Source organism: Macaca mulatta, chromosome X (genome assembly GCF_049350105.2).
Source record: "Macaca mulatta isolate MMU2019108-1 chromosome X, T2T-MMU8v2.0, whole genome shotgun sequence".
Classification (NCBI taxonomy): Eukaryota; Metazoa; Chordata; class Mammalia; order Primates; family Cercopithecidae; genus Macaca; species Macaca mulatta.
In genome coordinates this window covers 10,777,800-10,791,994 of record NC_133426.1, presented here as the reverse complement: position 1 = coordinate 10,791,994, position 14,195 = coordinate 10,777,800, and the positions used below count along the sequence as shown (strand labels likewise).

The 14,195-nt window shown below is 39.3% G+C and overlaps 1 protein-coding gene across 4 annotated transcripts in view; it reads left to right on the top strand.

The window, feature by feature from the left end:
- Window positions 1-14,195, top strand: part of ARHGAP6 (Rho GTPase activating protein 6) — a 546,930-nt gene that overhangs the window by 473,590 nt on the left and 59,145 nt on the right. For all 4 annotated transcript variants that reach the window (XM_001094565.4, XM_015126934.3, XM_077989702.1 and 1 more), the window contains exon 3: window positions 9,967-10,038. In XM_001094565.4, coding sequence (XP_001094565.3) covers window positions 9,967-10,038 — 72 coding nt within the window. The remainder of the gene's footprint in view (window positions 1-9,966; window positions 10,039-14,195) is intronic.

The following is a 14,195-nucleotide window of genomic DNA, read 5'->3' as shown; positions in this document are numbered from 1 at the left end:
TGTTTATCAAAACAGAGAAATCTGGCAGGCATTTCTAACCATATGGGATTTTTGGAAATATATGAACAACGTGATTACGTGTTTGGCTGAATATTATTTAAAATGTATGCAAAATCCTGAGAGGGCTTTTGAACTAAGTTCCTAAAATCATCCTCTGGTACATTCTATTTGTAATGCTGCTGTGTGCATAAAATTATTCCAATAGAAATAAAGCAAAGCCTCAATAAAACCAGCCCCTTTTAATGAGCTGCTTCTTGTAATTATAAATATCCATAATCATTTATTTTGACTGTAAGTAATATAACAAGGCAAAATCTATAATTTTCTAAAGTAATATAATCTATATAAAAACAAAGGTGTTTCATACTACTTATGGAAGATAAATGTATCCTGCAAGCTGAATGTTGGCAGATCAGCTTTTGCTCTTCTAAATCATCTAAATATCATCAGTGCCTTTGATTACAGCTTCATGCCTAGTGCTTTAAAAATCAAAGTTTGCTTTTAAGGAATGTAATTTAAAAACTGCTGATCATCTAAGTCTTGGGAGGTCAAGGACACTCTTATTTCCTTTATAGTTACAAGTTTAATTTGATGTTTTCCAAAATAGACTTGGGTATAAATTCCACATCAATATGCTCAGCAGAGCCCCATGCAGAATATTTCTGAGTGGGATTTACTGAATATAAGATTATTTTTATGACTGGGACATTACAGATACAATCATTAATGAATAAAAATTAAAATAAATTTAAACAACTTTCTCTAGCATCAAGTTGAAACTCAAGTCTCAATAGAGCAAGTTTCAGGAACAGGTGGGATTTCAGGTAACATGGAGAACAGCAGCTCAGATCCGATTCTTAAAGGGGGATTCCCCCTTGACATGAGGCGAGCAACTCACTCTGCCTGCAGAACATGCAACATATTTCCATGCCAGGGAGAGAAGGATGTGACGTCATTCATTCACTCATTCAGTCATTCCCTTATTCATCTATCTAATAGCTGTCAAGACTCCTAGTATGTGTTGGGCATTGTACTACATGCTAAGTATATAAAATCTCTTTTCTAAACTCAAAAAGTTGTAAGTAGGTGGTAGTAGTGGTCAGGGTAAAATACACTTGTGAAAGGAAGAAATTATAGTGACAAGTCCTATAATAGATGGCAAGTGATGGAGGATCCATAAGGAAGAAAGACAAATTATTTATAGTATAGATAGGGAAGACTTTACAACAGGAGAAGTTATCTGAGATTAGTTTGGAAGGATAAGAACAAAAAGGTACTCCAGTAGAAAATTGGGACAAAAAATAGAAAAATGGGGCATTTTAGTCTGGGAGTCATAAAAGGTGGGGTATACTTGGAAAGAATAAACTTTTTGTAGAACTATAAGAGATTTCAGGGTCTGTGTGAGTTATAGTTTCAGGAGATAAAGTCGAAGATATTTGGGTACAATATCTTGAGGTATATTATAAGCCAAGAGAGAATATAGGTTTTATTTTTGCAGGTCAGTGGTTCTCAATCGGGGGCAACTTTGTGCTCCCTCCCTGGGATACTTGGCAAGGTCTATATTTTTCTGTTACAACTGGGGAGGGGGGAAGGCTACTGGCATCTGGTGGATGGAGACCAGGGATCCACTAAGCATCCTACACTGTATAGGACAGTCCCGATGGCAAAGACTCTGCCCCAAATGTTGACAGTGCTAGAGTGAACAACTTTGCTCTAGATAATGGAGAGTAACTGAAAGATTTTACATATGGGAGAGAAGTAAAGAGGTACTTTCTAGGAAAGTGATGCAACACTTTCTAGGAGGTTTGCCACATCACAATGGTCATCAAAATGCTGGGTGTCAATAAGGGAAACAATATTCGCCTGCAGGGAGAAAGATCAACTAACTTCTTTAGCATCTACTTTGTGCTGGACAGTCAATGTGTTATACTAATCTCCCCATGATGTTGGCAACTGCTACTGTCTGCAGCAATGGGGACTATCAGATGAAACAGGATGAGACTAGAGGCTGGAAGACCATATAGATCAGTGTTTACTCTCACATGGAAACAGTGGAGGTCTGGACTGTAGCAGTGTCCATGGAGATGGAGATGTCAGAGCAAAGAGGAAGGTCAAATCAAAAGGAGTTCTTTACCAATTACATGTGAGAAGGGTTTAGCCACCAAATGGAAGGTTTACAGAATGACTTCGAGGTGGCTGGTTCGGAAGAGTGGGTAGCTGGAGAGACTATAAAAGGAAGTCTCAGAGGGCAGGTATAGGGCTACCCACAGTTGTGACCTTTGAGGTGCCCATGGGAGGTTCAGATGTAGATGCCTGGTAAGCAAAGGGAAAAATAAGTCTCCAGTTGTAAAGAGACCTCAAACAGAGATGTGTTTAAGAGTTTGCAACATCACGATGGTCATCAAAACACTGGGTGTCATTAAGAGAAACAATATTTGCCTGCAGGGAGAAAGATCAACTAATTTATTGAGCATCTATTCTGTGCTGGACAGTCAATATGTTATCATCTCAGTCTCTCCATGATATTGCAAGGAGACTGAATGCAGACAGGCCCAGAAAGGCGCTCAAAGTCAGGCAGCCAGTCAGAGGCAGAGCCAAGCTTGGAGCAGTGTCTCATCAAAACCGATCCCCATCCATTCATTCTTTCAATATTATTTATAATGTGAATTGCTGCATGGAGAGAAGAAGCCACAGAACAGGTTGAGAAAGAAGACCCTGAGACAGGAAAAGAAAAAGTGAAGAATGATGTCATCAAGTCCAAAGGAAGGAAGAACTTCAAGTAATAGTTTCAGTTATCAATTGTAAAAAGACTCAGAGTCAGACCAGAGGATGTTTCTGCCATAAATTGCTATCCAAATGATATCAAGTCTTGCACACACACACAGAGTTTATATCAGAGTTAGAATGTGTACACTGCATTAGACATCATCAGGGACTTGCTGTAGTGCAAGGAGCAAAAAACAGACAATAATTTGATGAAAAGTACTTAGAGTTTGAAGAAGTAGAGCCAGGAAGAACAGAAGGAAGGTAGGGTGGTTGCTAAAGGGAAGATATTTTACAGATGAAGATTCAGACTTGAGTGTAGATGTAGGCTGAAGGACTTGAGTGGAAACACCAAAGTTTGAGTATGTAGGAGTGAGGGTCTAAATGAGAGAATGAAGGAGTTGGCCTTGGAGTAGAGAAGGGTCCACTGTTCCTCTAAAATAGTGGTCTTCAATCTTGTTGGGCCTGTAGACTCTCTTGAGAACCTCGTGAAAGTTTTAGATGTCGCCCCAGAAAAACAACGTAACCATTCTGAAAACTGGGTATGATCTTAGGGAGTTCTTGCTAAAATCTCCTAAGCTTAAAATTTAACAGGCTCTCCTTGAGAGTGAAGAGGTGCTGTTAATGTCATTATAGAGGACAACAGGCTGCATCTAAGCTTCAAGCAATCCCAGACTGGTGAATTAGAAGTGGCTGGAGAATGTGATGAGCTGAATTTCCTCTGTGCTGGCATTGATTATTGAGGCGTGACTGAATCACAGTAAGAGTTCCTCTGAAAAGAGCAGTTTGAGTTTGTTAGGAAAATCGTGCTCTGGAAATTGATTTCTTTCAAACAATTCAACCCTGTAAAATCCTTGCAATATCCTTGTGTAAACCCAGGGTTATGTGGATGAGCTCTGAAAGCCATTGAAGTGGAAATTCATAATTTAGAAACGGCATCAGAAATGTTTCTGGAAATGTTTACACCTAGAATAGCAATTTGGTATATCCTGGGGGAAGTATCCAGAGTGAGGAAATCAACAGGAGCCCAAAGTTTTGCTTTCTATTTATTGAGTAAAAATGTACTGATTGCTAGCCACATGACAAGACCTGTTCCAAGTGCTTTATGAATGAATTCATTAAATCCTCATCACAAGCCTATAGGTAGCTACTGTTATTATCCTCCATTTTACAGAGAGGGCAATGGAGGCATAGTGAGATAGCAGGGTTGATCTTGGTTTGGGTCAGGGAGTAGATTTGGAAAAAGGCTGTCTGTTTCCAGAGTCTGACCTCCCACTTTTACTCTATATTGAGAAAGTTTACATATCATAATATGTTCACACATTCACTCAGTCAAGTCTTTTTTTTTTTTTTTTTTTTTTTGATACAGAGTCTTGCTCTGTCACCCAGGCTGGAGTGCAGTGGAACAATCTTGGCTCACTGCAACCTCCGCTTCCTGTGATTCTCCTGCCTCAGCCTCCTGAGTAGCTGGAATTAAAGGCGCCCACCATCACACCCAGCAAATTTTTGTATTTTTAGTAAAGACAGGGTTTCACCGCGTAGGCCAGGCTGGTCTCAAACTCCTGACCTCAAATGACCTGCCCACCTGGGCCTCCCAAAGTGTGGGATTACAGGCGTGCATGCCCAGCCAATTCTTCTTATAAGCTTTCAAATATCATATTTGTTTAAGCACCTGTATTCTTTAGTGTTGTAAAGGTAACTATCCATCCTCTGACAGGGACTGTAGATGGAGGGAAATGCATCCAGGAATCTAATTTATCACACCAGGGTCCTATAGATAGATTTAGGGTTATGGGAACAGTACCTCATCACCGGTTATAGATTTTGAGAGCCTTCAATGAGCCACCTCTGAAGCCTTTTTAAAGATGGTTGGACATGCTTAGGCAGAGGGTCCCTGATTTGTGTGCTAAAGTTCCTTCAAATGAAGGAGTTTCAAGTGAACAGAAATTCTCAGGTGTTAAATGCTGCTACAACTCCAGAAAGACTGCCAACTCCTCCCAGATGACCAGAAACTTGGTCAACTTCTCTGCTAACTGACCTCTAAACAACTTTACCCATAATAGCTAAGAATACCAGCCAATACTTGCTATTTCCTGTGGACCAGGCTACACACACACACACACACACACACACACACACACACACACATCCAGTTTGCACAGTGGTACAGTAGTGGAGGGTCATAAAAATAAGCATGCAAGTTGAAACCACCTGATATGGTTCAGCTATATCCCCACCCAAATCTCATCTTGTATTGTAGCTCCCATAATTCCCATGTGTGGTGAGGGGGACCCAGTGGGAGTTAATTGAATTATGGGGGCAGTTACCTCCAAGCTGCTATTCTCGTGATAGTGAGTTCTCACAAGATCTGATGGTTTTATAAGGGGCTTTTTCCCCACTTCACTCTGCACTTCTCCTTGCTGCTGCCATGTGAAGAAGGTAGCGTTTGCTTCCCCTTCCGCCATGATTATAAGTTTCCTGAGGCCTCCCCAGCCATGTGGAACTGTGAGTCATTTGAACTTCTTTCTTTTATAAATTACCGAGTCTCTAGTATGTTCTTATAGCAGCATGAGGACAGAGTAATACAGAGGACCTGCTTTGATACTGCATAGTCCTGTGAGCAAGTTCTGAATTTATCATCTCACACCTCCTGCCCACGTACAAGTTACTTACTCTGTCCTAATCTGTCTCCTTATCTGTAAAATGGAAAGAATAATATTGGCTTCATAGAATTGCTGTGAGGATGTAATAAGATTTTGGATACTAAGCACTTAGCTTATAGTACTTACTCAATAAACACTGACTATTTATTACTACTGTGTGCTGTATCACAGGGAAGTTGTGGTGGTCAGATGAGATCATTGGCATTCAGATATTTAGAAAAGTTAAACACTTAAGAACTTTCTTCCAAAGGACTTTGTTGCTGAGTTTTCAGGCCCATTCCATGAATGTAACTAACTCTCATATTAGTGCACTTCTGCAAAAATGATGAGGTCTTTTGTTATTGTTTTTATTGAGGAATAACATATATAGTAATGTACATAAATATGAGTGTGCACAGCTCGATAGGTTTTTAATATGTGAATGACATGTTACTACCAACCAGATCAAGATATAGAACATGCTCAGCACCCCGGAAGTTTCCCTTATACCCTCTATCAGGTAATATTTATTCCCCAAAGGTAACCCTTACTCTTCCTTCTGTCACCTAAACAAATCTTTCCTTGGACAATATTTTTATTATTATCTCTAGAATTAATTGTAATATGGAAAATACCAGTTTACAAGCCTCATTCTCTGAATATGATCACTTTAAAATTAGGAGATATGTACTTCATTGCTTAGACCCAACCCAAAAGCTCCATCTGACTTCCTGGCTTTGGACAGTGCTGACATGTCCTCAGGGCATGCCCTGCACTGGGCTATTCACTTGGAAGGAGACAAAAGCCTAGGAAGCCTAGTTTCACCCTCAGAGAGCTAGTCTAACTAGAGAAAGAAGCCTTAAAATGGAACACCATCCCTAACAGCAAATGAATCCATAAAAAGCATGTCTCAGGGAGCAATCTCATGTTTTCTTGTTTTCGACCCTCCTGAAGACACTGTTTGGTATTGGTATTTCCCAAGAGGATGCCCAGATTAACCACCTTCCACACAGTTGGGTCCTTTGCTTTGGGGTCACTAGGACGGGGAAAGCTTGCTGCCTTGCCATCTGCTATTGTGTCACAGGTGTCTGTGAGGTCTCTCAGGTAGGACATGGTTTCCTCTGGACACATTAATGAGGACTTCCACAATTCCTAGTGAAAAGAGGGCAAAAGGTGGCCAATCCCTATGTGCTTGTTCCAAGATGTATTTTATCAGGGCATGCTACCCAAGTTCTTCCTGCAGGTCACTTGTCTGTAAGACAGTGCACACACTGGGAGCAGTTAGCAAGCACGCAGTCATCACCATATGCACCATGAAAACACTTATGTGCAGTATTGGTAGTTGTGGAGCTTGCATTTCTTTAAAAGACAGAATGGCATTTAATCACAGTTATTGCCATCCAAGGAGCTGGTGGAACATAAACTGTTCTGTATGATTGCAAGCACATAAGCCTCTTGAGCTTTCTCACAAAGTTTTCTGTGCTTTATGAGAACAAAAGATGAGACATTTTATTCTTCAAAAATGGGGGACTCCAAGGCAAACCACAGATTAATCACAAAGGAGAAGAGGAATAAGCAGTTTCACCGTGCATCTCTGGTCATTTTGCTGAGGATTTTAAAAGAGAAAATGGTGTGCTAACGCAATGCTTCATTTCACATTATTGCATGTCATCCATCATTTTGTATAGTTACCTATTCATAACATTCACCTCTATCTAATTAAGTGAAAAATTTTTGTTGTAAGTAATTAAGTATTTTTTAATAGGCCAGCATTCTCAAAGATCATACTTTGCCTATAAGGGGACTTCAAGGTGTTGTCTGGAGTTTTGGAGTTTAAGGTATATATTATCCTTGTGGGATTATGTAAACTCTCATATTTGTGGGAATATAAATGAGCAAAACTATTTTGAAAAGTTTGATTTTACCAAATAAAGTCTGAAATTGCATATACATAGATCCAGCAATGCAACTTTTACATATACCCTGGAGTGGTGGTTCCAGACTTTAATGTACACCATAATCCCTTAGAAGGTGTGTTCAAACACACATTGCTGAGTGACACCCCAGAGTTCCAGATTTAGCATATCTGGAGTGGGACCATAGACAGTTTGTACCTCTAGCAGGTTCCCAGGTGATTCTGATGCTGCTGGTCCCAGAACTACACTTTAAGAACCACTGTCTCAGGGAGACTTGTATACGTACATGCTTGTAAGAAGACATGAGCAAAATTTTTCAAAAACATTGTTCCTAATAACCCCAAGTTAGAAACAACTCAAATGCCATCAACAGTTCAATGAGGAAATGAATTGTGGTATATTCATACCAAAAACCCCTACTATATAGCAATCAAGAGGAATGATCTACAGCTACCTGCCTCAACAGGATGAATCTCATTAAGTGTTGGTGAACAAAATAAACAAGGCAAGAAACAGTATCCATAATGTGATTCCATCTGTTTGCATCCCAAAACAGGAAAAACAAAATCATATTCTTTATAAATGCATGAATAGATGGTAAAACTATGAATAAAATCTGATAAGTCATCATTGCAAAAGTCACACTAGTAATTATCTGGGGCTAGGAAGAGGGAAGAATACAGGTGGTTTCTCAGGTACTAGCAATAGTCTACATCTTAACTTGGCTTAACTTGGCTATTAGATATGTTGGAGTTGGACTTATGGTTATTATTTAGACAGAACATTTATATTTATACACATCTACATAGAATACATCTCATAAGTTTTTAAAAAGTTCTTAAGAATCATTCTATCTTTTAAAAATAATGTCCTCTATCTGGTATGTATTCTGACTCTTTGACAGCTTGTTTGAATTTTAGGATCTTCCCATTTGTTATGAAAAATTAAATCTCAAGCTTTAATAGATGGTTTAATTATTCTGCTGGGTCAACTATTTAAATGAAAGAATTTTTGTTACTGTCAAATACATTTGAGATATGGACTAGCTATGAACAAAGTGTTACAGAGTAAAAGACCTGTAAGGTCTAATTGGAGAACAGTTAGTATGTTTACGATCTGTGTAATAAGTCAGGCAGGCCCTAGTAGATCATCTTTTAGATGTTGTTCATATCTATGAACATATACATAATGGAAGAGATTGATGGCTGTTGCCATCAAATACATTACAACTGATTTAGATAATTTCCCCTATAAAAATTACGTGACTACAAGAATGAAGATTCTTATGAACTATTTTCTTTTGGTGACAGGAGAGTCATTTTTGAAATCTTTGAAAAGAAGGAAGGACTGAATGTGCCTGTTGATTATATTGTGATGTTCTTTTGCCTCCAAAAAATGAGAAGTTAGGGACATCTGCAACTCTGTGAGGATACCAGGAACGCTCATTTCTGTTTCATAATGCTTACTCTGTTTTATCCTGATATTATAGTCTTGCTTTTAAATGTATTGGACTGAATCTCTTTCTTTACATTTTTAGTGTGTCCTGTACAAACAATTCTTAATCATTTTTTTCACCATACGTTTCCTTGCGGCATGGTCTGCATGTCCCCTATTTGATGACAGTGTGGATTCTGAATTTGCACCTCCCACATGCTAAATTGACAGCTGCATAACCTCAAAATGCATTCTGGCAATGATGAATGCCAATATTTTATGATGACAGCCCAGGAATTTGATTGCAGCTGCCCAGTGATATGAGTGGTATCTTTATTATTTGGTGAGTTAAACAGACACATTAAGTACATTTGTTGCAAATACTAGACTGTAAAAGAATGTATTTCTTACTTATTATAGTGAACAATGAGAAACAACCAAAATGTTCATCAATGGAGGAATGGTTAACTCAATTACAATATAGCTATAACATGGAACTCCCCACAAAGAAAGTAGCCTGACCTGTGTCAGGCTCCCTGTGAAGAGCTTTATATGTGTTGTTTCATTTCATTCTCACAACAACCTTGTGAAATTCCCATTTTATTCTGGATATTAGCCCTTTGTCAGATGAGTAGATTGCAAAAATGTTCTCCCATTCTGTAGGTTGTCTGTTCCCTCTGATGGTAGTTTCTTTTGCTGTGCAGAAGCGCTACCTGACTTCAAACTATCCTACAAGGCTACAGTAACCAAAACAGCATGGTACTGTTCTATGGACTTCCAAATCCATTTTCTTATCCAGTTGTACTCTCCTAGCTCATGAATGTCAAAGCTATATATGCTGTTAATTCTCTTCTCATGGAGATTTGGTTCAAGATGAACATTAAGTTATATAACCACAGAGAAGAGGAAGAGGCTTAGATAATAGTAAAATTACACCTATCTAAATGTCAAAGCTAAATTACTTCCAAAGGAGGTACGTTTCCTATACATTCCATGACTGAAAGGAAATTCAAGAATATATACCAAAATTCTGGTAATATGTGCTATCCAAGTCAGGATTTTCATGTATTCTCAGAGCTGTTACTTGTTTAAAATGTCAAATTATCAGTGAAGCAAGAGAAAAGCCATACTTTTGCTCAAATGTAATTATTGATACTGTAAAATATCACTTCTATGTTTATCTTTATAACTTCTCCTTTTAATATTTATAGATGGACAAAAGAGAAAGAAATCTTTAAGAAAGAAACTGGATTCACTAGGAAAGGAGAAAAACAAAGACAAAGGTAAAAGATAAAGTAACTAATGTAAATGCATCTTCCATGGAGCATAATGGTTAAATTTGGTGGGGTTATTGAATTGCGTAGGTATACATGGTTCAACTCTGTTATGAAAACTGGATTTCTACAATGAAATGTCATTAAGGGCTGTTTTGGTCTACTCTTCTGTGTTTGAGCAACCCTGTACTGAACTGATGAATTCAGCTGGTTTGAGGAGAGTGTGACCTCAGCCAAGTTTATGGTTCCAATTATTATTTTGACCAATCAGCTATACATAAAGAGGATCTGGGTTGAGAAGCCATGGACAGCATCTCTAACGCTAACCAGCTGTCTGGCAAATCCAGACAGGCAGGGTTAGTTGAATGAGAGTTTGAATACACCTACCATGATTACTGGAAAGAAACAGTCTCATCCTCATGGGTTACTGAAGATAGGCCATTCTCAGCATTTTTTTTTCCGCCCAGTTGAAAAATATTTATTTGTAACCAATGTGAATGCTTATGTTTTACTTTGCTACATTGCCTCAGCCAAGACAGGTTAAAGCAAATGCCCTTAATATTTTGGGGGTCACAGAGCCCTTTAAGAAGCATTGACAATGATGATGCTTTATCAAAGGCCTGAAACTCATCCAATGCCCACCCTGCCACCCCCTAAATTTAAAATTCCCAGATTAGATATTCACTTAAGTATTTTCCTTTTTAAAAATCCAGGAACCTTAGGGAATTGTCAGTGACTATTAGTCTTTTTTTGTTTTCTTTCTTTTTTTTTTTTTCTTGGGGTGGAGTCTTGCTTTGTCACCCAGGCTGGAGTACGGTAGCACGATCTCGGCTCACTGCAACCTCCACCTCCTGGGTTCACACCATTCTCCTGCCTCAGCCTCCTAAGTAGCTGGGACTACAGGCGCCTGCCACCACACCTGGCTGGTTTTTTTTGGGGGGGTTGTTTTTTTGTTTGTTTTTGTATTTTTACTAAAGACAGGGTTTCACCATGTTAGCCAGAATAGTCTCGAGCTCCTGACCTCGTGATCTGCCCACCTCGGCCTCCCAAAGTGCTGGGATTACAGGCTTGAGCCACCGCGCCCGGCCTAGTATTTTTTTTAAACTCTTGTTTTAGGTTCAGGGGTACATGTGTATGTTTGTTAAATAGGTAAATTTTGTGTTGCAAGGGTTTGTTGTACAGATTATTTCATCACCCAGCTAATCACCATTGTACCCAACAGGTGGTTTTTCAATTCTCACTTTCCTCCCACCCTCCACCCTCAAGTAGGCCCCAGTGTGTCTTGTTCCCTTCTTTGTGTCCATATCAACATGTTTAGGTCCCACTTGTAAGTGCATTCTCAGCATTTTTTTTTGTACAACAAAATTTGTTTTTTAAAATATATATAAATGAAATATAATGGTTGAACATGAGAGGGCGATTCTTTTTTGTTATACTTTAAGTTCTAGGGTACATGTGCATAACGTGCAGGTTACATATGTATACATGTGCCATGTTGGTGTGCTGCACCCATTAACTCATCGTTTACATTAGGTGTATCTCCTAATGCTATCCCTCCCCCCTGCCCCCTCCCCACAATAGGACCTGGTGTGTGATGTTCCCCTTCCTGTGTCCAAGTGATCTCATTGTTCAATTCCCACCTATGAGTGAGAACATGCGGTATTTGGTTTTCTGTTCTTGTGATAGTTTGCTGAGAAAGATGGTTTCCAGCTGCATCCATGTCCCTACAAAGGACATGAACTCATCCTTTTTTATGGCTGCATAGAATTCCATGGTGTATATGTGCCACATTTTCTTAATCCAGTCTGTCACTGATGGACATTTGGGTTGATTCCAAGTCTTTGCTATTGTGAATAGTGCCACAATAAACATACATGTGAATGTGTCTTTATAGCAGCATGCCTTATAATCCTTTGGGTATATCCCCAGTAATGGGATGGCTGGGTCAAATGGTATTTCTAGTTCTAGATCCTTGAGGAATCACCACACTGTTTTCCACAGTGGTTGAACTAGTTTACAGTCCCACCAACAGTGTAAAACTTCCTATTTCTCCACATCCTCTCCAGCACCTGTTGTTTCCTGATTTTTTAATGATTGCCATTCTAACTGGTGTGAGATGGTATCTCATTGTGGTTTTGATTTGCATTTCTCTGATGGCGAGTGATGATGAGCATTTTTTCATGTGTCTGTTGACTGTATGAATGTCTTCTTTTGAGAAGTGTCTGTTCATATTCTTTACCCACTTTTTGATGGGGTTGTTTTTTTCTTGTAAATTTGATTGAGTTCTTTATAGGTTCTGGATATTAGCCCTTTGTCAGATGAGTAGATTGCAAAAATGTTCTCCCATTCTGTAGGTTGTCTGTTCCCTCTGATGGTAGTTTCTTTTGCTGTGCAGAAGCGCTACCTGACTTCAAACTATACTACAAGGCTACAGTAACCAAAACAGCATGGTACTGGTACCAAAACAGAGATATAGACCAATGGAACAGAACAGAGCCCTCAGAAAGAGTACCACACATCTACAGCCATCTGATCTTTGACAAACCTGACAAAAACAAGAAATGGGGAAAGATTCCCTATTTAATAAATGGTGCTGGGAAAATTGGCTAGCCATAAGTAGAAAGCTGAAACTGGATCCTTTCCTTACTCCCTATACGAAAATTAATTCAAGATGGATTAGAGACTTAAATGTTAGACCTAAAACCATAAAAACCCTAGAAGAAAACCTAGGTAATACTATTCAGGACATAGGCATGGGCAAGGACTTCATGTCTAAAACACCAAAAGCAGCGGCAACAAAAGCCAAAATTGACAAATGCATTCTCAGCATTTTTATGTTAGATCACAGTATACTACTCATCTTTTGCTTTGTATGTTTTGGGAATTGTTTACTCTCATCATACTGTTTTGTGTCCCCTTGTGTGTCTATTTAGGGAACTAAAACTTTAGCCACTCTCTCAGAGGTATTTATGGTCATTTAAAACTGATATTCTTTGAGCCCACATAATGGACACTTGAGCCCCATTGATGCAGTCCAATTTTTTGTGCCTTTTTTTTTTTTTCAAGACAGAGTCTTGCTCTGTCACCCAGGCTGGAGTGCATTGGCACAATCTCGGCTCACTGCAACCTCCACCTCCTGGGTTCAAGCAATTCTCCTGCCTCAGCCTCCCAAGTAGCTGGGATTACAGGCACGCACCACCATGCCCGGCTAATTCACCGTGCTGGCCAGGCTGGTCTTGAACTCTTGACCTCATGATCCGCCTGCCTCAGCCTCCCAAAGTGCTGGGATTATAGGCGTGAGCCACCGCACTTTTTGCTGCTTATTTTTATGGTCTGTTATGAAGTGGTTGCTAAATGGTACCATGTATGCATTTATTTTCATTTTATGTGACACAGTCAATGAGTCTTGAATGAGAACAGCCATACACATCTCATCTTGGAGTCCTTTTATATAATGATATAATTTCTGCCTTAAAAGTAATGGAAGGCGATGACACCAAGGGTATTAAAAAGTGCATTGGGATCAGTATTGGACAAGAGCTATTCCATACCATTGATCTCAGTCTCTACACCTATATCTTGAACAGTCATGACATTTGGTTCTTTAGACTAAAAAAAGTGAAGAATTCTAAAGAATGGAAAACCATTATTTTACTTCCTTTGGAGTGAGGTTTCTCAACCTTGCTACTATTGTCATTTTAGACTGGATAATTATCTGGAGTAGGGGCTATCCTGTGGATTGTGAGATGTTTAGCAGCATCCCTGGCCTCTACTCATTAGATGCCAGTAACACCACCCCCAACCCAAATATCTTCAGACATTTCAAATGTTTACCTCAAATTGGAAAAAAGAAGGTGAAAGTGTCAGTGATCCCCACCCCTGACTACACAATAGAATCACTTGTGGACCTTTAAAAAGTCCAAGACCCCCACCCCAGGGAGTCTGAGTTGATTGTTCTGCAGGGATACCTCAGGCATGGGTGTTTTTAAGAGCATCTAATGTGCAACTTCTAGGATGAGAACTCTGATCCATATTAACTAGGATACTCACCAGGGCACGTTCTGTCACAGCAGATTCTACTGCTGGAATAATGAAGGCTAAGGGTGGTCCAGCTACCTATTATAGTCTGATAAATTGTATTATATTTAATTGTTGATATGTTTGTG